Below are 23680 nucleotides of genomic sequence, written 5' to 3'. Positions count from 1 at the left end.
GTGACATCTAGCTCTGCTGGAAGATACATTGCTCCCAAGCAAGGTGATGCAATTCACACATAGATTTGCACTTCAGAGAATGCAATTCAGAGAAGTGTCCTTCCTGAATTAAATGTAATCAATGATTGTCTTTTTCACTATGATCAAGGAGTAGGGAAAGTGGTTAGAGATTTTCTTTTCTTTATTTTATTTCTATTTAGGGTGTGAATGTAGTGTTGGCTCTTACCTGATTGATGAAAATCAGCCTGTTATCCTCTCTCTGCCTCCTGGGTAGACTTGGACAGTTGTGTTAATGGGTGATGCAAATAGCAGGGCAATGTTACAAAGCTCACTGTCTCTCAGGCATACCCTTCCCTGTAATGCAGCTGGGAAGAGATAAGAGAGAAGTGGCTTGCACTGTGTCTTAACTGATATGACAAGTAATATTCTACGTCCTTTGTGTATTGTTAAAAGAAATCTGGCCTGGGATCTGCAGCTTGCGCTGGTGCCTCTGGGGCTCTTGCTGTGCCACTCCAAGCAGAATCTGGCTCTGGTGCCTCTGGGACACTTTTGGGTGGCAGGAAGATGCTGTTGGATCCCCCTTTGCCTCCTTGTCTCCAGCTAAGCAAGCCCAGCTCCCTCACTGGCTTCCACCCCACCAATGCAGTAGCCCTGCACGAGATTCACTCTGGTTGGTTACATAAGTTTTGTACTGGGCAGCCCCTAGATGTCACAGTATGCAGCTGTGGTCTCCCCAGTGCCCAGCAGAGGCAATAGCCTCTTCCCTGGACCTGGTGCCTGAGCTCTGCCCAGTGCAGCATTCACCACTGCCAGGGTGCAGCCTTGGTAATCTTATTGTCAGCTGCAGTTCCCACCTCCCCCTCAAGCTGCTTTTTGTCTGATGTGTTTCCTTGCACCCAGCCTACCCACCTGGTACCGTGGCATAGAGGGTTTTTTCCTCCCATGTGGAGGACTTCACATTTCTCTGCCTTGTGTGTCTTGCTGAGATAAGAAACTGGTAGCTATTTATTAAAGGTGATGTGGGAGACAGTGTTTGCTCAGCTGTCAGCCTGCTGAGGGGACCATGTGGTGAACACTGGAATTTACCATTCAAAATGGGAGCCCGCAGTACTGTAATAGGTTGTTTTTAAAAGCATAATTAAATGTTCAGTGATTTTCTGTTTGACATGCCTTGCCTTGCAGTCATGAGGTTCCTGTAGAAAGCACCAAGTTGCCCTCAAGCTCCAGCAGCTAAATGCTCTACAGACTGGGGTTCAAAGGTGTCTTCTGGTGTCTTTCAGACAGAAGCAGATATATTAGACAAAAATAACAAAAAAAGATCACACATGTGATGTTACGTTTTAACACACTTGCAATTTCCGTGGTCTGTAGAGCATTGCAAGGATTGCTGCCTTGCCTCTTACTGGAATTCCTGAAAGTCTGTTCCACCTCCTGAAAATATCCCAGTTGTGGTGTGTTTCCTGAGCCGCTGTACATGCATAATGCTTTAAGTGGTCATCTAGGGCACCAAAGTCTGAGTCCTATCTGGAGTGTTTTCCTGCCCACGTCTCTCCTTTTGCTGCTGAAAATCACCCATTGTTAGCTTACAGCGAAAGCACAGGTTGTTCTTCCCCATGTGCTGCTGTGTCTCCTGGGCTTTGATCAGCGAGCAGTGTTTCTCTCTGGACATCAAGAGAGCATCGAAGTGGTATGAAATCAAAACCTGTAGGTGTGGATCTGGTTCAAGTCTCCCTGCTTCTGATGGCACTGACACTGTGGATGTGTTGTTCCAGGCAAAGCGAGGATGTGGCTGGCTCTAGCTTTGACATCCGTGGTCCATGGGATGGTATCTGGGCGATGCCTCTTTAATTTTCCATATTCTAAGAATCCAGAAGCACGGATGAACATTGTAAGTATGATGGCATTGGAGTAGAGGCAGGAAGTATCTGGGAAACATCCGGTATCAAATACTGATAGTTAAATACTACATTTACAGATTACCTTGAAGACAAGCATCATGGAGTCTTGAAAGCATTATCCTTTGCCTTTTTCTTCTTGCAGAGTGAAATGGTCTCCTTCTGGGGATACCCCAGTGAGGAGTATGATGTGCTGACAGAAGATGGCTATATCCTTCAGCTAAACAGAATTCCTTATGGGAGAAAAAATGCTGGAAGCCAAGGTAAAATCAGTATCTGTGTCATACAGGAAACCCACACCTTATGCTGTTGTCTTCTGACTGGGATACCAGGGCTTGTGCAAGAGGGTTTTCAAGATTCTCCATGACTTGGTACCTGTAGCCTCTGTTTTAATCAGTAAGAATTTATAGGGAAGGCTGGTCCCTTTCAGTCCTGTTTTCTCACCCTTCCTGGAGACCCGAGTGTGGGTGATGCCCCACATACCTGGCAGGCTGCAGTCCTAGCAATGAGAAGCAGCCCATCCATCCCAGCCACTGGTGCCTCAGGCACACCTTAGATTTTCTCTGGGAGCCTGGCTTCTAAAATGTGGTCCTGCAGCCATGTGGTGGGTCAGCAGACCAGCTCGGTACTCCTTGAGGAGCTTCCAGGGGACCCTCTTGTCCTGTGAGGTGTGACAACTGGGAGGTTCTAGATCCATTAAAAGGTGCATCTTATCCTACCACATCTCTAGGCACCTCCATGTTTTCCTGAAGAGCTGCCCAAGTACTGCTAAGTCTATCAGCAAAGCCTCTCTGCCAAAAACCTGCTGAGGTCCAGAGCGTAGGTACTGCTCTGCTTGTGACTTGGAAAATACCTGACGGGCGGACAGTGTCCTTGCAGAAAAAAAGCAAATGCTGTGAGATGTTTCTGAAATAGTCATATCACATTACATATTGTATATGTTTAAGATAGTAATGAGGGACCTGCCACAGGGTGTGGGAGACAAGGGTTTGATTCTCTTCCCCGTCTCCAGGTGTTCAAACCCTTCCCTCCTAGCCCCAAGAACATGGCCAAAGTAACAGTAGGCCAGACGAAAAAAATTTATTCTGCCTCCTGGTGAAATTTGTCACTCCAGCAAAGAACACACAAGCACATCTTGCTGGGACATGGCTGGGGTGAGGAAGACCTTCCAGGATTCTTCAGGGATTGGAGAAAATAAGGGGCATGGGAAGACTTTGGGGTTTTTTTATACTGTCCCTCAACTCTAGGTGTTCATTTTTTTAATTATCAGTCATCTGCAGAGGAGGTGGGAAAGGGTGTTGGGTAAAGGGTAAAGGGCTCTGAGATATGGTGCACCCACTGTGTCTGCTGCATAGCAAATCTGTTCTACTGAAATCAAGGGGAATGGACCTACCTGACACTGACACAAACCTCCATACACTTTGGCTGCCATAATTAACGACAAAGAGAATCCGTAAACCATCTCAAATGATGACAGACAGCATTAAAAAAAAAAAAAAATAAAGTCATCACGATGCCTGTCTTCCAGGTCCAAGGCCTGTCACATTTCTGCAACACGGTTTATTTGGAGAAGGCAGCATATGGGTTACCAATTTGGCCAACAACAGCCTGGGCTTCATTCTCGCAGATGCTGGCTATGACGTTTGGATAGGCAACAGCAGAGGGAACACTTGGTCCAAGCGACATCTGGTCCTGTCTCCCAAATGGGAGGAATTCTGGGCTTTCAGGTAAATGGGTAGTTTGTAGATCTCAGAAACAATTGACTTGTCCTCAAAAGTCTAGTTCAAAACCCATGTGCTTACCCAAGAACACACTCAGTATGATGAAGAAGCTTTTAGGGTTGTCCTGCCCTCTCCATTGGTTTTGCGGTTTGTTGGTGATGGTTGTTCATATGTAGATGCTATGCCTCTCGTTAAGATGACTACTCTTCCTCCTGCAGCTTTGATGAAATGGCTAAATATGACCTCCCAGCAACTATAAATTTTATTGAACAGAAAACAGGACAGAAGCAGTTATATTATATTGGTCATTCACAAGGAACCACTATAGGTAAGTGGGTCTTTTTGAGTGATCTTGATGACAGTATAGAATGTCTACATTATCTTTGGGATTTGTAAAACAGTTAGTTCTTACTGAAGTTAAACTGTATTCATGAATGTTTAGAAAGAATAAGACTTTTTTTCTTCTTTGGGTTTGTTTTTTTTCAGCTTTTATAGCCTTTTCCACTATGCCTCAGCTGGCTCAGAAAATCAAGATGTACTTTGCTTTAGCACCTGTGGCCACAGTTATATTTGTTCAAAGTCCATTTAAAAAGCTCGCATTCTTTTCTGAGTATGGGCTTAAGGTATGTTGGTCCAGACTATATTTTGCGTAGCCAAAATGAATGTAGTTTTTCACAGAGATTGGAAATTACCTACACAGCCTATTTCAAATCATTTGCAGAGAGGAACTCTGTGTTCCATCTGTTTTCATATAATGAAGGGAATCACACATCTCAGTCCAGAGTCTTTCTGTCCTGTCCTCAGTTTACTTCCCAAAATACTCTGGCAGAATTAGAGCCAAGAGAACTAGTGGTATGGGCAGGCGTGCACACAGCAGGTGTCAGAACATTGAGGAATAAAACCATTGTGGAGACTGTGAAATGAGCCCTACCATTTATCCTAAGAGTACAATGAATGTAAAGAGTTCATGCATGTAAAAACCATAGAACAGGAGCATTTAACGAGGTGCAGGGAAGTGTCGCCTTGTGGGCAACCCCATACGTCAGTGTGGAGGTGCAGTAGAAGCTATGAAGTGGTGGTGCTTTGAGGAAAAGCATGACCAGTCTTTGTATTTTATGAATACATTTGTAATTTTACAGGAGATGTTTGGCACCAAAGAGTTCCTACCGCACACTGCCTTGGGTGAGCTGGTCCTTTCCAAATTCTGTGCCTGCTCGAAGACCTGCAAGAGCGTCTTGTCTATGCTCTTTGGATTTAACTGGAGTAATGTAAATATGGTACGTAGCAATAAATCTGCAGAGGCCCCTCGGTGTCCTTCCGAAGGACAAAGTCTTGGCTGCCCTGTTTTGTGGAGCTAGGTGAAACCCCTTGTGAAATGCTCTCGTTTCCTTCTAGAGCCGAGTAGATGTGTACGCAGCACACTCCCCAGCAGGGACTTCAGTACAAAATGTAATCCACTGGTTGCAGGTAAACCTTCCCAGCTACTTTCCCATGCAAAAGAGAGTATGGAGCATTTTAATGGTCCTTCGTGGTCAGTCTCTTGTGATGGTTGCTGCAACACATCAGTGGTATCTTTGTTGGTTTTGTTTTCACCCCTTCATAAAACGCTCAGCAGCTTCTTGAGCTGCCTGTACATCATCAAGTAGAGTGGCCCCAAAGGAGTGGATCTGCAGAGAGAAACATTTGGAGCTGAGGACCCTGCATCAACAGCAGGCACATTTCAGGGGTCTTATTTCAGACTAGTTCCAGTCTTGTCCCACAGCCCGAGTGCCGTTAGCAGTCAGATTGTAGCAGAGATTCTCCTGGACAGCATCCAATTACATGTGTTATTAATTAAGCTGATTATTTCTCCTTCTTCCCATTGTGGGCATGGAGAACAGTTGCTACCAGAGCCCCTCCGACACCGAAATTGTGCTATGCTGCCCTCATTCTCTCTGCCCTAGGTTAAAGGTACCTGGATGTTTGCACATTTCTTTGTAGATCATGGATTCAAATGGCCTCTTCATGATCCCAGCTGGACCCTCACCATTTCATGCATCTTCTCTGAAGTGTGTGCCTCAGGCTGTATGCAGAGCACAGCTTCTTCCTGGTGTGGCACTCCGGCTTAGACACCCCAAAATAATTTTGTGGGGTTTGTAGCAAGAACACACAGTCCATTTTCTGAAGTGCTGTGGCTCAGCAGCGTTAGTCCTCATTCTGTGTATGCCCAACAGTTTTTCTTTTCTATGTATAATTTTTTATGAGATTCTTTACTGGACTTCAGCTTATCTGATGAGTGGTGACAAAGACCAAAACTAGGAGCAGTAAGCACAAATTACAGCCCAGGTGGATCAGGTTGGAGGTGAGGAATCCTTCCCTTGGAATGGAGAGCAGCCATGGGACAGGTTGTACAGGTGGGGGGTCTCCATCCTAGGGGGGCTCAAGTCCTGGCAGGGTCAAGCTATGGCCACCCTGACCTTGTATTGCTGATAGTCCTGCTCCAGTTAGATGGGAGATGTTCAGAGGCTCCTTCCAACCAACTCATCTTTGATCACATCATTTCAGGCCACTTCTTCAGTCTACAAGGAATATTTTGAGTTACAATCCCATTTTCTAGACCTTTTTAATTTCCTCCCATCCTGATGTTAGCCAAAACCCATATAAAAGTAATCTCTGTTCGTTTACCCTATTTATAATATTATTGTTTATCCCATTTATAGTATTGTATTATTTTATAAACTTTTCAGTTTCATCTTTTAAACTGATTATGCCCCCCCCCCACAGTGCTATGATTTCATGCAGACCATTGCATGTCTGAATTTGCTGCAGGGAGTTCAAAGTGGTGCACTGAGAGCTTATGATGGTGGGAGCATGTATAACAGTCTTCGCTATAGACAGGTAAGCTGCTTCAAATGGCCGAGGTCGTGGTCTTCCTTTTTACTTGCACGTTCTGTTTCTATTCGTGCCTGGTGCAATTCTTCTAAATGTATTGTCCTCTCTTCACAATCTGGGCATGCAAGTAGCAAGTCAGCAGGACTTCCACTTGGAAAAACAGTATTTTCTATTCTAAATCTGTAACAGTATAATCTATTCTAAATATTTTACAAATACCTTCTGAATGGAATAAAGTATTAGATGCTTTTCACTTACCCAGCATTTTTGTTAAGAATCCATAATCTGCCATAGAAAAGCAACAATAATGATTGTGTGACCAGTTACTATCTGAAACCTATAAAACTGCAATCTGCACGCTCATCGTAAATTGTCTAGCCATTATGGAAAGCAAGGTGCTAAGCCCTTCTGCCACCCAGACTGCCAGGGTGAATGGTGAGCAGTGAACTCTGCATCCCTTGGGAGCTCAGGCAATTCTTGTTCTATAGCAAGAAGAGTACCAGAGGCACAGGAAAAAAGCTGCTTTCTTCCTTAAGCCAGAAAAATGAAGTTGTTCAGAAAGTGACATGTTTCTTAACTGGAATAGTTATGCTGGAGGTAAGAAGACACAATGCTGACAAATCACCTGATGGCGAGTCCTCATGGTGTTGAGCTAAAACAGCCTTCCAGGTGTGTCTTATTTTCAAGAACTTGCTTCTGAACACTTTCCTGCTGTTAAGAAGCTGAAGGAAAGGCTAGTGCTTGCATGAAGTGTAACCTCAAACCGCAGCAGAGCTGGCTGGAAGGGACCTCTAGAGGTCTGCACTCCAGCCTCCTGCTTGAAGCAGGGTGATCCACCAGCATTAGATCAGGGCAGCTAAATTTTTGCCTGCTTATCAAAGTTGATCAAATAGTCTGTAGTATCAGAACCAGAACTTCTAGCAGGGCAGAACTAATTTACTAATTAATTTAAATTTACTCATTACATTGTAGCACATAAAGTTACACCGCATCTTTTAGTAAGATTTCTTTTCTTTCTGGAAGAAAGCCTTTCCAGGTTGGTGTTTTTTTTTCCTTAATTCCCAAAGAATAGCAATTGCTCTTGCACAGTGTGTATTTTATTGCGTGGCAGCAGTCTCTCTCCTTTGTGGAACCCTGGCTTCCTGTCTCTTCAGGTGGGTCCACCACGCTATGACGTGAAGAACATGAAAGTGCCGACGGCCATATGGAGCGGTGGCGTGGACTGCCTGGCTGATCCCCGGGACGTTGCCCTCCTGCTCCCCCTGGTTAAGAACCTGGTCCACCATAAGGTGATTCCCCAGTGGAACCACCTGGATTTCCTGCTGGGGCTTGATGCAACTGAGGTTTTGTACCAGGAAATTGTCGACATAATGAAGAGGCATCCATAAAGCTGCTGATTTGATTTGTTACGTATTTTGCCCTTGTCTCTTGTAAAATTAGTGCTGTCTGTGAATGATTTTGGAATTGGTCATTATTTGGACCGCCTGAATGTAGTTGATTAAAATGTTCTGCTTTTAACTAGAGCAGTGACAGGGTGAGGAGAGGAGCCTTTATGTTACTCCTGACTGGCACTTTGTTTCCTTTCTTCTCCTCCCTGCTCTCCCCACCTTTTTTTCCCCTCTTTTTTTTTCTCTCTTTTTTCTTTTCTTTTTTTCTGTTTTTGTTTGTTTGTTTGTTTTTGTAGGTTTTTTTTCCCCCCTTCATCAGCCACGTTTATTTGCAAAGTACAGGAAACATAGATGAGGAAACTGGGTTTTTAGACGTTTCACTGAAATTGATATCTCAGTGATGTGTTCTCTGAGACACGATGGCTCCTGTGTAGCCTTTCCCGTGTAGTCAGCATTGTAGTGCCTGCAGTTCCCCTGAGACCTGGGGGCCTGGACCCCCTTGTAGCTCAGGTGATTCCTGGCTCCATCAGACACAGAATTCACTACTGCTGTCTCCGAGCTGGCGCTCTCACCCCTGGACCTTGAAAACTACCAACGTGGATCAGGAAGAGATCTAACAGGTCTGTGGTGAAAAACCAACAGCACAAAAACATCTCCTTAGAGGCAATAGAGTACTTTTGTGAAAATCCATAAAAATGGTAATTAATCCCATTTTTAATGTGAGTAGGGTTTTTTTCTTTCAACAACTGAGAAGCCAAGAGGGAAGAATCGAGAAAGAAAGAAATCTTGAAATGTAATTACAAGACAGACAGTCCAGCGTGTGATTCTGATACGCAATGTGCAAAATCCGAACATAAAAGGAGCTTAGAGATGTACACAGTGCCTATCTCTTATGGTTTATCTGAGATGTTTTGGTAATAAAGCCGAGTAATTCATTTTGTGTTGCGTATTTTCTGACTCAAGTGCTTTCTTCAAATCCAGTGTGTATACATGTGACCAAGCAGCGCTGCAAAAATCATCCCTTGTCTGTCATCGTTTAGGCAGCAAACTGGGTATGCAGGTAGCTGCCAACCACAGAGGGTTCAGTTTGTGCTTGGCTGAATATCATTATCAATATCCGTACTTCACAAAGAAATAAGATGAAGTCTGGCTACTTTAAGACATAAAACATTTACATATTTCTGTCTTTGTAGGCTTGGGATAAATTGTGTTAAATACTGCCAGGTTCTGAGCATTTGCTCTGAACAAAACTGCAGCGCGTTTCTTTGCATGGGAAAGCATATGAGAAGGTGTTTCTTCATGCCAGGCTCCCTACGTAAGTGGAAAATAGAGGCTGAACTGTTATACCTAAGTTCACAGGAAACAAAATCTGCTCTCTAAAACCCAGCTCAGTACATTGACCTTTATTTATAAACTGAAGAAGAGGTGGCTTAAACTTCAATGTTAAACATAATGATGACTGTTTTTCACATTTTTAGCAATATTTTAAACTAACAGAGGCATGTGGACCAAAAGAAAACAGGTCAGGGAGTTATTAAACAGGCCCATCTGCTTTCTGCCATGAGAAAGAAGGCTGCTCATTCCATGCGGCATCAGGATGGTCTCTAGCTGCCGTTGTCACGTTGACTAGCAGTTGTTTAATTACTAATAGCTATTTTTCCTGTGCTGTAGTATGGGAAATGTTATTAAACCTTCAGTGCAGAAAGACATCACCCTTCAGCAGAGCTGATTGCCCCCCGTACAGCATCTCTCCTGATGGATTGTAGGTCTTTGCATGGGTTTCCCCTGAACAAGAGAGAAGAGGGTCTGTTGTGTGCGGAAAGCTCCTTGAAGAAAGTTGTAGTTCCCTTGTAGGGGGGCTTGAAAATTTCTTTCTGACTTTTGTTGCAGCCAGCCCCTTTTGGAATGGGTGTGATCTGGATGACTTTTGGTTGCACTTGCAGACCTGACCATTTCATTTACCCTGAGTGGTCAGGAGGTCTCATTTCTTTCTCCAGTTCAACACGCATTTGTAGAACAACCGAACGTGTTGCCCCACACACTGCACACGCTCTATCTGTTGCACCATGGCATTTACAGAGGAGGTGGTGATCTCAGAGGTTCCACGGTGTGTTGTCAGCTTTTTTTTTTAGCCTGATGAAAGAACAGTTATTATATAAAAACATCCTTGTTTCTGCCAGCCAAAATTCTGAGGCTCATCAGAAAAACTTGATGTCTTAATGATGTGACCATCAGAAGAATCAGCTTGTTTCAGGGAGGAAGAATCTAGTTGTGAGGCAAAGTAGCATTTCAAGTAGAAATTACTCAGTCACACACTGGGATACTGCCGAATTTTCAGTCTGCCATGCTTCCTTTAAAATTTCCTGGAAGATCTGCATCACCTAGAAGTAGCCATGAAAGGCAAAGTAGATTGATGAGACATGGGGGAGGAACAGAGGAAATAATTTTGGGTGGAGAACAGTCTTTCCAAATGCTGTTGTGGGTTATTTTTTATAACAGAATTTGTTACTAGAATTTGCTTGATAGAAGTGAATGACAGTGATTCCTCTCTGATGCTGGAGGTCCTTGTGCTGGCCTTGCCGAGTCCTGTAGGATGCTACGCTTATGGCAGCTGAAATGCTCATCCTACCCTATAACATGCCTCTAGCAGAGCACAGAAAGTTGCCTGGGACTCTTTCTGCAAACAATCTCCCATCCTGTGATACTATTGAATGCTCCATGATGGATATTGCAAGTCTTTGCCCACTTGCTTTATCGGTCCCTGTAAACTTTTGGCATCTGCAGCATCCTTCAGTGAGAAGCTTTGCAGAGTGACTTCTAGTGAAAAACACAGGAGCACACGATGGCCATAGCACAGTGATGCTCTGTGTTTGTCCCTCTGCTGCTTCCTTCATAGGTCCTGTCCTAAGCCTTTCTTCTCTGAAGAACAAAGTCAGAAAGCAGAAATGAAAATTTAATGAAAGTTATTTAAGAAGAAAAGCTTGCATTCATTATAGTTTCCTGGTATATCACAAAAGCCACGTTGGTTGCAGTAAATAATTAATGATTTAATTCTTCTCCCACACACCCACCCACACACCCCCCTCCCCCGTTTTCTTCCTAAATATGTTGCTTCTGCTTCTGCCTCATTCCAAGCAGCTTTCTGTAAAATTGTCCTTTGAGATAATGCTCTTTACCTAATCAGATTTTTCAGTTCGTTTGAGACAATCTGTTTCCAGTAAATAGTTTTTTCTCTTCTGAAAAAAATTACTTGTAAATTTTATCAGATGATCAGATTATCAGATTAGGCAATTGTTTGCTTTTCTATCTTTAAGAAATTCTCTAAGCATCTTTCTGTAGTACAAAGTCTTGCTTAAGTTAATCCTGTTTAAACATGTCTTTCTAAAAAAAGTATTCTTTTTCAACTTCTGCAGAAACAACTTGCCCAAAGCAAAAAAATGCAGCTTCACTTGGTATTTTGCCATAAGTACAGAAGGGCTTTTCCTTGATTGCTTGGTCTCCTTTGTTGTGCGTAAACACTTTTTTTTCTCTTTTAAAACCCTGAAACAAAGCCGTGACCCAAATCCTCGCTGAAATGAAAATAAAGCAGCTCCCAACAGCAGGACATGTTTGTAGATGAGACACGTGGCGTGTGGCTAGACCCAGAAGGTGTATATAAATAAATAAATAAATAAATAAACTCCAAATCCTTCCCCAGTGGCAGGAGCCATAGAGGGGACCAGCGACCCCAGGCAGAGCCCCTCAGCCAGGAGCTGGGGATGCCCTGGCTTAGCCAGACACGTTGTGTCCCCTGCGGCTGCTCCCAGTGGGGTGTGCTGGGCGGGAACCTGGGAACCTGGGAAACACAGGACAGACCAGAAATCATGAATGCACCAATTAGCAGCCTGGGGTGAATTTTCTATGCACTGATGCTGTTTTCCATGAATGCTTTTACCCAGATGCTGCCAGGCAGTCAGATGGTCCTGTCTCACCTAGATGGGGCCACAGCTGCCCTGAGCTGGGGCTGCACCGCAGATCCCAGGACCTCTTCCCACCACCGCTGCTGTGACAGGCTGCATGACACCCCAAAGCCTGCCACCTTGTTCCTCCCCAGCTGTTCAGTCTGGTCTGATGTCCCTTGCTGGGACCACTGGGCTGGCGCCAAAGTCCTCAAAGCACATCAGCACTGCCATGAGGCCATCATTGCTCTGTGGGAGGGCACAATCTCTTTTATTGTGTGCCGTTTTGGTGGGAAACGGTAACTGAAGCTGGCAAGGCTGCACAGCAGACTCAACCCCATGCCCAGTCAGCAGATCATTTCTTGGCTGACAGACGAACACATCCCTAAATAAAAGGATCTCAAACAGGCTTTTGCCACAGGGCTCACAGGCTCCTGGAAGAGCAAGTCTGAGCTGGCCAGCCTGAGGAGAAGCTGAGCTGCTGCTGCATCAGCTGAAATCCTGACGTCCCCAGGGGAGCAGTGCAGGATTGTGAAGGGCTCTGAAGGCGGCGGGAGAGAGCCACAAGTGTCATGAGAGTCTCAGCACGGGTCTCTTGTCAACACCAACAAGTAGGGTGGTCGGGATTGTCCTGGCCTGATCCTCCTGGCCACACAGGTGCCCCTTTCTGTCTGCCCAGCAAGGAGAAGTTGGATGGATGCTGGGGGCAGCTTTCCAATGCCTGGAGGCATCTGGTAAGCTTGGGTCCTTGCGTTGCTCTTTGTGGCTTGCTTCCCCACCAGTCATCCTGTAAGACAGGTCCTGCTCACCCAGTCACTGAAGGACACCCATCTTGGTCTTAACCCACAAGGGCTGCCACTTGTTCCACCCTGTGATGCCTCTGGCAGAGGTTTCAGAAAGCAGTGGTCTACTTCCACGTTCAACACCGTCTCATGTCCCCAGACCCTGCCTGGGTTGTCCTTTTGGCATCTCCCTGGGGAGCAGCTCTTGCTGCCCTTCTCCTAGGAGCCACCAGCTCTGACCTGAGACACATGCAGGGGGTTAAGGCAGGCTGTGAAATTGCACAAACCAGTTGATCTTGTTCAAGCACCGGCAGGTTTACCAGCCAACACCCTCTTCATTAAACCATTTCTGTGATGTCTGGCACCTGGATCAGGGTGTGCAGCGCCTCCGAGGGCGCAGCTGTGGTCTGAGGGGCAGGGTGCTCTCATTGCGGGGATGAGGAACCCATGGCTGACGGAGAAGGAGCCCCAGGGCCGGCAGTGCAGGGCTGGGACACCCTCTGAGGGCACGCAGCCAGGTGGTTCAGTGGTTTCATGCAAAAGGTGACATAGAGGCCCATATTTTCGTAAGCAAAACTCCTCATGCTGAACATGCATTTTAGCCAACGGTCATGGCATATCCAAACTAAAGATTAAAGAGCAGCAAAGGTGCTTTTGTGCCACTCCACCTTTTATGCACTGAAATTGTATCAGTATCAGGAATGAAAGAGCCAAAAGGCAAAAGGCAGGGTTGAAGTCTGAAGACTGCCGGGGGAGAGAGAAAATCGTGAGCATTATGAGAGGTAAAACCTCAGCCCTTTGGGTTTCTTTCTACCACAGGAGGACCACAGGGGTATCACAGTTCAGACAACAGGGGTAACACAGTTCAGAGACAGGATCATGCCAGGCACAACATGAATTTCGGTCAGTATTTCCTCTTACTTCTCCTCTACTCATGTCTTCTCACCAGTTCCCAGCTTTCTGCTCCTTCATTAGGGATTGTTTGTTTGGGTCTCTAGGATTTAATTTCTGATCTTTTTTTTAACACCTATGAACAGAAGTGATATTTTTTGATTTATTAATTTGTTACCATAGACAGAGCATGCACTTGAGAAAGCAGACCTCTGCAGCTGTTCAATACATTTGTGTTTCTACTTTCTTATTCAGAAATATCAAAGAAGTCAGGGGAGGCGGGGCAGAAGCAGGGAATGTGTCTGGAAAATTATGTTCTGGTATTGACAAGATATGTTGGGAAGAACCAGACAACAGCTGGAGGAAGGAGGGAAAATGGTAATCCGTCCCATTGCTGCTGTGATTTCTATATCCCCCCAGATATCTCATGGCCTGGAAAACTTCCCTTAACAGCCAATACTTTAGAGATATGGGTGCACAGGCACATTGCCTCGTCTCTGATATAGCCACCAGGTCAAGTCCTGGCTGTCAGTTAATTTAAAGCATCTTGACTGAGGCAGCATTTCCATACTATATTTTGTTGCATATAGATGTAATAAACTTTCCCTGGAAACATTTTGGGCAAATAAAAAGAAATGAACCATGCTTTGGAGCATTCACCCAGGGATCTCTTAGAGGCTTCAGTATTTGTAATTGGTCACAGTAGAGTGATGGAGAAACTGAGGAAGATGTTGCTCTTCTCAAGAGCATTCAGCACTCTGAAATAATCAGATGTGTCTTATGCCACAGAATCATTCTCCCACAAAAGAAGAGTAGGGCCTGGGCAAAACTGGTGAAACTGGGTGAAACAGTTCAGGTGGTCTGAAGACAGGTCCATCTGAAGGCAAAAGCCTGATCATACATCTCTTCAAAATCACACCAGCTAAAAGGTGAGTGAAATCTTTATTCAAGCAAATAAGATGTCCTTAACAACACATGTCAAGGGATGGTGAAGATCTTCTCCTTGAGGTGGAGGCAACTTCAGTAGCACCTAAGGGATGTATTTTCCCTTGTGCATCCCTCAAAACCATGACTGCTGTGGAGATTTTTTCCCAAAGCAAAAATGTTTGTGTCGTCAAGCATGGTGAGGATTGGAGGGAAATTGCAATCGATATTGATTGTAGATCATTATCTGTCTCCTCTGTATTAATGATGGGTTGGGTTTTGCTCATTTCAGCAGTAAATTAATCAGCCTGGAGGGTCTGTTGAGCATGTCTGCTAGTGCACAGGTTAAGAAATCCTCAGTCCCCTTAGTCTGCCTCCTAACTAGTAACTCACGACATGGACCTATGGTAATCTGTTGTAAGGCAAATATATTCACCAGTATTTTTACCTCTTCATCTGGATCATGAGCTGCCTACTGTTTTTGACAACAGTTCATACATTTGGTGATTAGGACCCATGTGGGAAGAAATACACCCTCGCCCTATTTTTTTAATTCTATATAATTAAAGAGGCCAAACCATGAAACGGGCCCATGAGCAAACACGTGAGGAGAAATTGGCTATTTTCAGGTTGAGGCTGGAAATCCCAGCTACTGCCTCAGACGGCAGGTCCTGCCGCAGGCTCGGTAGGTGCAGGGGGGGACAAAAAGTCTCTAGGCTGGTTGTTTGGGTGGAGCTCAGCAAGTTTATAGCTGGGTTGGATGTGGCACCAGTGACAGCCAGGCCTGTGGGTCCTTGGCTCCTGAGCTTCTCCAGTTTGGTGCAGCAGGTTATTTCTTTGTGAAAGATCCTGATTTGGGAAGCAGTATAAAACGGTGGTTAGGACTTTCTCTAGGTTGTCATAATTTTGTGGATGAAATAACATGATCCTGACTTCATTTCACTTGAAAGAGGAACCTGAAGTGTGTTATTTGAAGGTGCAGTCTTAAGTATATATGTGACTCATCCTCATTAGCCTCAGCATTATGTTGCAAACTGATAGCAATAGCTTCCCATCATTCATGCCAATTTCTTACTCTTACCAACCTTTTATTAGGCAATCTACCGACAGGTTGAGTTTGACCAATGCTCCCTGAAGTGAATTCTTCTCCTTTTACTCTTCAGATACAGGTCAGGGGCGGCGTGGACACCTTTGCAAACACTGAGCTGTGTGCTCTAAATCAAGCACAGTGCCTTGCAGAGATCCACAATGCAGCTGGTGGTGGTGGTAGCATCACCATAGTCCTGACAGCAACCAGTGCTTTGAGGCCAGCTTTCTGACATCAGTTTGTGTTACAGAGCAATGCTTTATCCTTTAAATATATTATTCTCTCTGTTAAAAGGCGAGGGATGCAAAGGTTGCAAATCAATCTCTGATTTTTAGTCCACCCAGACTGAGGTTCTGAAACCTTCCACTCTTTGAGTCATTGTGGGCATCTTTTACTGTGCGCAGAGACTTGCAGGCAGAATCATGCACAATTCTACAGACAAGCAACTATTTTACCTTCTGGCAAACACGTATAATAAATAGATGGGGCTAGCACGCTGTTAGGTTAAGCACAAATGTGCTCACCATACCTGATGTAGGCACTGATGAGTGGCTTTGCTGGCTGGGCAATTATCAGTGAGGTGGGGAGATGCTGGTGTGAGATCCTGGTGTCTGTTACTTGGAAACCTTTGATGTCCCTGAGTTGCTGTTCCTGACTGTCCACCTCTAGTCAGGTTTTTCTCCCATGTCCTGAAGTTGCTGACAAGATAGAAATAGCTCAGTTGCAGTCACTGGGTGACACCAGGAAGGACTCCCTGTGGACCCAGGCCATTTTCTCCTTGGCATCAGCTTCATCTATTCAAATTGAAATACTCTGTCATTCCCACCCCTGGCATGAAAGGTGGAGCTCTCAGACTTTTGTTTGGACCACTCAGCAAGGTGAAAGGCACATAAAGAAGACTCATCCATACCTGCTGCTGGGCTACTCTGCTGCTGCTTTCACAGATAGAAAGAGTCAGTAGGTAGGTAGGTAGACAGGTATTTTTCAAATATAGATGCTAAGAACAGAGTATTATTCTTAGTGAACCGCACGTTTCAACTCCCTAGAAAATACAGCTGGGTTTTCACCATAAGGCACGCCCCAGGAGGTGACATGGGACTCTGTTCTGGGTGGGTTCTCTTCCAGGAAAGACTTAGCCTGACGCCAAGGCCCAGATGTTTCCCTTTCACCACCTCCCAGACATCGACTTCTCTGGTTTTATTCTACCAAGAGGAACGTTTCTCTCCTGCAGTCAGTGCTCACTCCCTCCAGCCTTTCCAGAGCTGCAGACAAGGTCGCTTTCCACCCTTCCTTCACTTAAACCCACAACACAAAACACACGCTCAATTTCTGGAGTAAAATTTTGTGCTTGCAATGCCCTAAGCCAGAAAAAGCAAAAAAAAAAAAAGAGCCGAACAGGGCCTCCTGCACACCTCGCCCCAGCAATGGGCTGAAAACACAACCCCAGTGAGGCTCACCAAGCAAAGGGTTGGAGATCGGCTGTGGGGCAAGAGTTTATTGCAATCTCTAGTCACAGAGGGCAGGCAGAAATTACACCATTATATTTAAGGCATTAAATCAGTGTGGTATAGGGTGATAGGAGATATTTTTAAGAAGAGAAGAGCAGAGCAGCAGCTCTCACACAAAACCCATGTCCCCAGCCACGTGGGAACGGGTGGCTCCTACATCCCGGGCACATGCAGCACATGGACCATTCATGGATTTTGATCCATCAGAGTGACTATCTGCCTGTACATGCGCTGAGGGGCATCCTGACCCCAGTGGTGGTCAAAGTGGTTCCAGTCGGGGAAGTGCTCATGACGAATGAGGGTGGTGATACGTGGCAGCAAGCGCTGAGTCTCTGCAGGGGGATTCACCCAGTCCTCCCCACCACTCCACAGGACGGTCGGCACTGTCATGTCTTCTATCCTGTACAAAGGGGGGGAGGCCTGGCAGGGGGGAAATGCTCCAGTTATTCACAGGCTCTAACACCAATAGCACTAATGGATAAGGCACGCTGCCCTGGCATCCCAGAAGACTCTGGCCATGCTGGCTGCTAGAGGAGGCTACCCCCATCCTGGTCCCAGCCTCCTCCTCTGCTGCTCCTTCCACAAGCGCTCATTTACCTGGTTGTACTTCTCCTGGTTCTTCTCCCCGTAGTCAAACTGCTTGAACTCCCCAGTTTTGGCAGTCTGGAAGGCAGAGGCAAAGTGTTGACTCTCTGTGGGTGATGCCCTGGATCAGCCCTACCTCAAGCAAGGGGCAGCAGCCGGGTCTACATGAACGCTCTCTGCCCAGCACAGCCCTAGTGTCTGAGCTCGTGCTTGCTGGTGCCTGTCCCATGGGCCAGAGTAAAACGGGAGTCCCAGAAACACCTACACGGGGTCCTTACCCAGGACAGAGGCAAGCAGCTGGGTGTCTCTGCCTTGGCCAGCCAGGAGCAGTAGCTACCAGCTGTGGCTTTTGAGACACCTTGGTGCTGCAACTTAAAAATCACTTTTATTGGCTTTGATTCTACCTCCTTACCTGTCTCCAGGGCGAATGAAGCAGCATTGTAAAATATCATGTTCACGGATTAAAAGAAAGAGCATTGGTTACCATTGTCATGAAATCAGAGTCTCTACCTGTCCCCAGTGGAGAAGAGTTTTTACTGATGTATAGTCTGGAAAATGAGCTAGGTATACATTCAATCGGCTCTGCAGGAAAAAGAAAGTGTTTTTTAAGTGAGTTACAAATGAAAATCTGTCTAGGAAAAAAAAAATCATTCTGTCTTATAACTGCAATATGAACATCATATGCTCCAACAGCTTTATTCTGTTCAGAGCTAGGAGTAGCTTTTAAAGGTCAAACCAGTTAACCACCACTTTAAAATAGAAATACAATTGGTCTAGTCAATTTTTCATTATTTTTTCCTGTAAACTTGTTGTAGGTCAGCAGAAGATGAGGCAGGAGTTCTCCTTCCTTTGCAGACAAGACCACAAGTGATTCTTTCCTACTGAAGCCTCCATTAGGTTTACCATCCTAACACCACTGAAAGAAATCTCCAAATAACCGCTGCCTTGGGCTGTGCCTTTTATATCTTATGGGGTTTTATAATCATTTTTGTATCTCATTAGCTATCTCCAGGTATCTAGGAAAACTGGAGGTGGCTATGACCTCAAGACCCTGATGTACCCACCACGTTCAAGTTTTTCCTGTTGTACCCGCCAATAAGGAAGATCTCATTTTCACAGACTTCAGCTGTCAGCAGGTTGCTGCACGTCTTGGCAAGAACGGCTCTCTCCTTCCTCCCCACCAGAGTCAGCTGCTTGGTTCCAAATATTGTCTGCAAGGGCACAAGAAAACAGGTCACAGTGGGTCCTGCAACACGTGTCCCCTCTTCATGGGAACCGCCTGTCCCCAGCCAGTGCTGGCAGGCAGCTCCTCAATATAGTTGCTGACACATTTGGCTAGCCAGCTTTTCAAGGAGGTTGACCCATGGTCACACCCAATTCTCAGAGCAGTGTGAAAACATCAGTGTCCTTTCCATGCTGTGCCATCATCCCCATCATCCTGGTGCATCATCTCTAAGGTACCAGCTTCCAGACCTCAGCCCAGGATGGCCAGACTCATACCATTCATCTGACATGGGTGTTGACAGATGCTGCTCAGGTGGAGCATGTCCAGCGAGCGTGCCAGCTCCCCTTCCAGCCCTTCTCCAGCCGCTGGAGCAAAGGGTGGAAGGGAGGCAGTGCAGGGCTGCTCTCAGGCTACAGGTCTGGGATGTGGTGAGGTCAATAAGCAAAAACATAAACAGTAATGGTAGAGGGTTATGGATATTTTAAACCCTGAAAGCTGGTGGCGCTCAACCGGGTGGAGAGGGACATCCCTGTTTGGGATCCTGGGATCGCTCACCTCCCCACACGCATCTCCAGTGCCTGCGGCAGGTATGGGCTCAGTGCACAGCAGCACTGCTGGGGACGTGAGCTGCCAAAAGCTCCCGGGCTTTGATAGCAATAATACACAAACCCCTCACATACCTTCAGCACCGTGTCTGGTAAAAACGCTATCTTTAACACAGGGCCTTTGACATGATGAAAGGTGTAGAGAGGAGCCAGCGCAAAGAAGAGTTTGATTTTTTCAGCCAGGTGTGGCATGCTCGAAAATGCTATGAAACCTGAAAAGCAGCAAGAGATCACGATGGTAACCCCAACATGGAGAGCACTCATCCCAGACCTCCTGTCTGAGGCACAGGGCCTGGAGAAAATGAAGCTGCAGTGCTCCTAGAGGTAAGCACCACTCAGGATGGCTTGGCAAGGTGCAGCAATCCTCTCCCATTCAGAAGGACCAAGAAGGCAGCTGGGGAAAGTGGCCCTATGGGCCAACACAGCCCCGTGCCCAGCAGCCTCCAGTATGGGACAGGCATCAATGCCCCTCTCCTGTGGCAAGCCGATGCCCTGCTCCCACCCATGGCCCACTCCTCCTCCTCCTCACTCACCTAGAGAGTTGCCCTGAGCGTGGCCAATGTAGAACAGTTTTTCCTGCCTGGTTTGCCTTAGGATGAAGCCCACCATGGCAGGGAGATCATACACGGCCATCTCGTGGAAGCTGGGGAGCAAGAGGAGAAGTTAGAGGAGATACCCATCTCCCAACCTCCCATGGACATCAGGTGGTTGGCACTGACAGCTCAGAATCGCAGCCCTGTCCTTGGTGGCCTCCTCACCTGAAATCCCAAAACTCTTCTTGGTCAACAGAAAGATTCAGGTGCCGGTGGGACCAGCTATTGCCCCGGCAGTTTCCGATCCAGACGTCGTACCCCGCATCAGCAAGGATGAAGCCCAAGCTGCTGTTGGGGAGGTTGTCCACCCAGTCACCACCATCTAAACTGAACCCATGCACTATCAACACAGGTAACCTGGATCCTGGAAGAGGAGAAATCAGGTATTCAACACAAGAAAATCCCTTCCCATATGGAAATAAAATCTCTGTGCATCTCAGTATTATTTTCTGCAGGCACCACATTAAATATTCCCTTCTCCCATTATTTCCTTGCCTCTGCTGGTGCTTTTTTTATTTGAAGGACTTTTTCCACCCCTGGCCCTGAGGTATCAGGGAATCTTGGACCAGAGCAAGGGGTTTGCTCCAGGGAAGGAGCCACTGGGGCTCTCTGGGTCATGCTGCCCCGTCCTGGATGCAGCAAAACACAATGCTGAACTCCTGCATCTCCAAGAACAGCTCAAGGGAGGTGGGCAAAAACTTTTCATCACTCTTCCAGCTTCCAAAGCTGTGTCTGAAGGCACAAGCATCCACGCTGGCTTCCCCTTGTGCACTGCCCCATCTCTGAGCAGGGTCACGGTTGCTTTACCCTTGATGAAATGGAGCACACCTGAGTGTCCAGCTCCCCCCTTGTCGTGGGGAATCCGGTTGAGGCTGAGGAAGTAGCCATCCTCTGTCAGCACATCGTACTCCTCACTGGGATACCCATGGAAACGAATCTTCTGGCTCTGCGGGGACAATGGTCCAAGGGGAGAGGGTGACCCATTGCTGTCCATCACCCTGTTGCCTGACCCAGTGACACCCACTCCTGCCACCCATGCTCTCCAGTGTCATCCCTGCCTGCACACACCTCAAGAGAGAGCATGAGAGACCAACCTCCAGCTGAGATTATGATGTGGCATCCATGCAAACATAGGAAACTCTTGATGTCCCAAGCCCCTGGCTGACTCCAGGTGCAGATAACAGGGTAAGGGATGGGGAGAGCCCAGCTGGTCCCTCGGAGAGGACTTCAGGCACACCACCTGGGGAAGTCCCTGTCCCACGGGTGTTTGTTTGACCCCCCAGCACTTACGATGTTCATGAACTGCTCGGGGTTGTCATAGCTCACTCCAGCGTGTGGGATGCCATCGCCCAGCCCCTGGCCCAGGCACAGGGCCGCCAGCAGCAGCCACATTTCGCCTCTCTGCAGCACCTGAGGAATAACGGGGCTGGTGTGAGAGGGATGGTGGGTGCACCAGAGGCATGAGCAAACACTGTGCGGCTCCGGCACTGCTGGCAGCACCGCCAAAGCCTGATGCTGCAACATACAGTGCGCGTTTCCAGCCCATACCATGGGTCCCCATATGGGACCCTCTAAGCAGCACTGGGCACTCAAGCAACATCCTGCATCTCTGGCTGAAGCTAGCTGAGCAAGGGCACCCAGTGGCACATCCTGGAGTGTCAAAGCCCACTGGTGCTTATTGCACAAGTGAGTCCTCTCTCCAGATGAGGGTGACTGCTCTGCAGGGATGTCACCAGCCTCTGAGAGCCCATTGTCCACCTGATAGCCCTGTGCAGGTGGAGGGCCACTGGCTTAAGTTTTTTACTTGTAGAGGTGTCCTAACATGTCAGTATTGTCTCCCACCAAAATCCACCTCCTAACACTTCCCAATCTCCTGTGCAGTTATGAACCCACCCCAAGTATCTCTTGCTAACCCTTCCCACCTGGCTTGTTCCAGCTGCAACTGGAGTGTGGGACAAGCAGCCCCCAGCCACCCCATTTCATGGAAAGAAAGCATCCTTCCCCCAAGCAGGAGGCGTCATGTCAGAGCTCCATTCTGCAGGAGCTTCCCTGCTCCATCCCTGCCTTTGATGGTTTATAACTCATCACCACGTGCTCCTGGTGTGCCCTGCCGTCCCCAGCACCCAGCCCCAAGGGGATCCAGACTTCAAGACAGACCCAGAGAAGTCCAATTCCCTGGTGACCCTGTTGCAGGAGCTAGAAAAGACTTTGCCTCCCAGAGCAGGTGTCTGAGTGTATTTTCCCAACATCTTTCCAGCATGGAAAGGTCTTCCATGGCTGCTCAGGAAAACAGGAACACTTGTCCACTGTACAGCACCACATGAGCCACAGAGGAAAATCATTATCACACATTAAACAAAGTGTCAATTCAAGTCTTGCTCTGTGTTCAAGTCCCGCACCAACATCTTGGTGCCTACAACTCCCTGTCGAGGTGAGGACGTCCTGGGATGAAATTTCTGTGATGGTCAAAGGAAGGAGAGGTCAGATTGCCCCATGATCCTGAAGACAACGTTGCTAAACCCGATCTCCCCTACTGGCACTTGTCCTGTCCAGCTGTTGAACAACAGTGGCCACAACTGCAGGCTGGATCCATTGGTGCAAATCACCTTTTTAAGGTGGTTTTAATCTGTAGCCCATCCAAACTGCATGTGGAAGGAAGGTAGGAAGGACAGCAGGAAGGAAGGAATTACAGTGGACACCTTCTCACCAGGCTGAACTGCACACAGGTGCAGGCAAGATATTGCAGGCCATGCCTGGGGACATCAGAGACAAACCAAATTACTGAAATAGCCACTTCAATAAGCAGTGTGGATTACAAGGGCCAAGAAGCCAAGCCTGCATAGGAATTAGAAGATGCCAGAGGTGCTCTTCCCATGCCAGATACAACAATATGCTTCACCGTGCTGTTTTGCTGTTGCAAAACCCACCCAGAGTTTTCATACCAATTGCATTTTCTTGGTGAGTGTGTCACTTAGGAAACAGCTTCTTTCCCTTGAGTCCACATCTTGGCTTTTAAGGCTTGGCTGCACAAAACCAGGGCTGGCCTGAGCTAGCACTGGGTACAGTTGTGCTCTGAGTACGAAGTTGGACCAGAGGTCTGCAGAAGTCCCCTTCAGAAAGCCGTGTCTGGGCTGGACCCAGCCAGAGCAGCCTTTCCCCATTCCTTTGACAGAGAGTTCTCCATCTCTACCAGGCTCTGCCCACACAGTCCATCTCCCCTACATCTGCAGCCAGCCCTGCACATCATCATATGCAACAGGACCTTCTGCTGCCCCATGATTGGCACCAGCCCACAGGCCTGTGGTTTCTGTTGGCTCGTGCCTGGCTCACAACCCTGCACACTTTGTGATGAGGGTTTGCTCCACCCAGCGCCCCTTTCCCAGCTCCTGAGCGGTGGCACTAAGATTTCCCATATGTCTTGGAGGTCACCACCATAGCTGAAGGCTCTACTGCCCACACTAGTGTCATCCAGATGTTATGATGGCACACCATGGTAGCCATGACCTGTGACAAGCTGCACCACAAAGCCCACAGATGCCAGTGAGAGCACTGACAAGCATTCAGCCTCTTGCAGAAGCAACTCTTGGTATCCCAAGAGATTAAAGCCTTTGTGGGAAAGGAGGAAGGATTAGTCACTGCACATACCTGTGGCATTCAGCAAGCTCTA

General features: G+C 47.0%; 2 protein-coding genes across 2 annotated transcripts; one reads left to right on the top strand and one right to left on the bottom strand.

The window, feature by feature from the left end:
• The first annotated feature begins 1783 nt into the window (after positions 1–1783).
• Positions 1784–7875, top strand: LOC121093811 (lipase member K-like). The gene is made up of 9 exons (XM_040606682.1): positions 1784–1888; positions 2041–2158; positions 3523–3622; positions 3835–3944; positions 4103–4239; positions 4756–4893; positions 5012–5083; positions 6425–6493; positions 7642–7875. The coding sequence occupies exons 1-9, from the start codon at positions 1784–1786 to the stop codon at positions 7873–7875; spliced, it is 1083 nt and encodes a 360-aa protein (XP_040462616.1).
• Positions 7876–17021: 9146 nt separating this feature from the next.
• On the bottom strand, positions 17022–21418 carry LOC121093838 (lipase member M-like). Its single transcript, XM_040606726.1, has 9 exons — positions 21304–21418; positions 20842–20959; positions 20179–20377; positions 19954–20063; positions 19496–19632; positions 18655–18801; positions 18101–18172; positions 17603–17668; positions 17022–17425 (listed from the first exon to the last, which is right to left on the bottom strand). The coding sequence occupies exons 1-9, from the start codon at positions 21403–21405 to the stop codon at positions 17192–17194; spliced, it is 1185 nt and encodes a 394-aa protein (XP_040462660.1). The 5' UTR covers positions 21406–21418; the 3' UTR covers positions 17022–17191.
• Positions 21419–23680: the final 2262 nt, after the last annotated feature.

The sequence above is a fragment of the Falco naumanni genome, chromosome 9 (genome assembly GCF_017639655.2).
Source record: "Falco naumanni isolate bFalNau1 chromosome 9, bFalNau1.pat, whole genome shotgun sequence".
Lineage (NCBI taxonomy): Eukaryota > Metazoa > Chordata > Aves > Falconiformes > Falconidae > Falco > Falco naumanni.
Note: the sequence above shows the minus strand (reverse complement) of the source record. Positions and strands in the feature narration are given on the sequence as shown.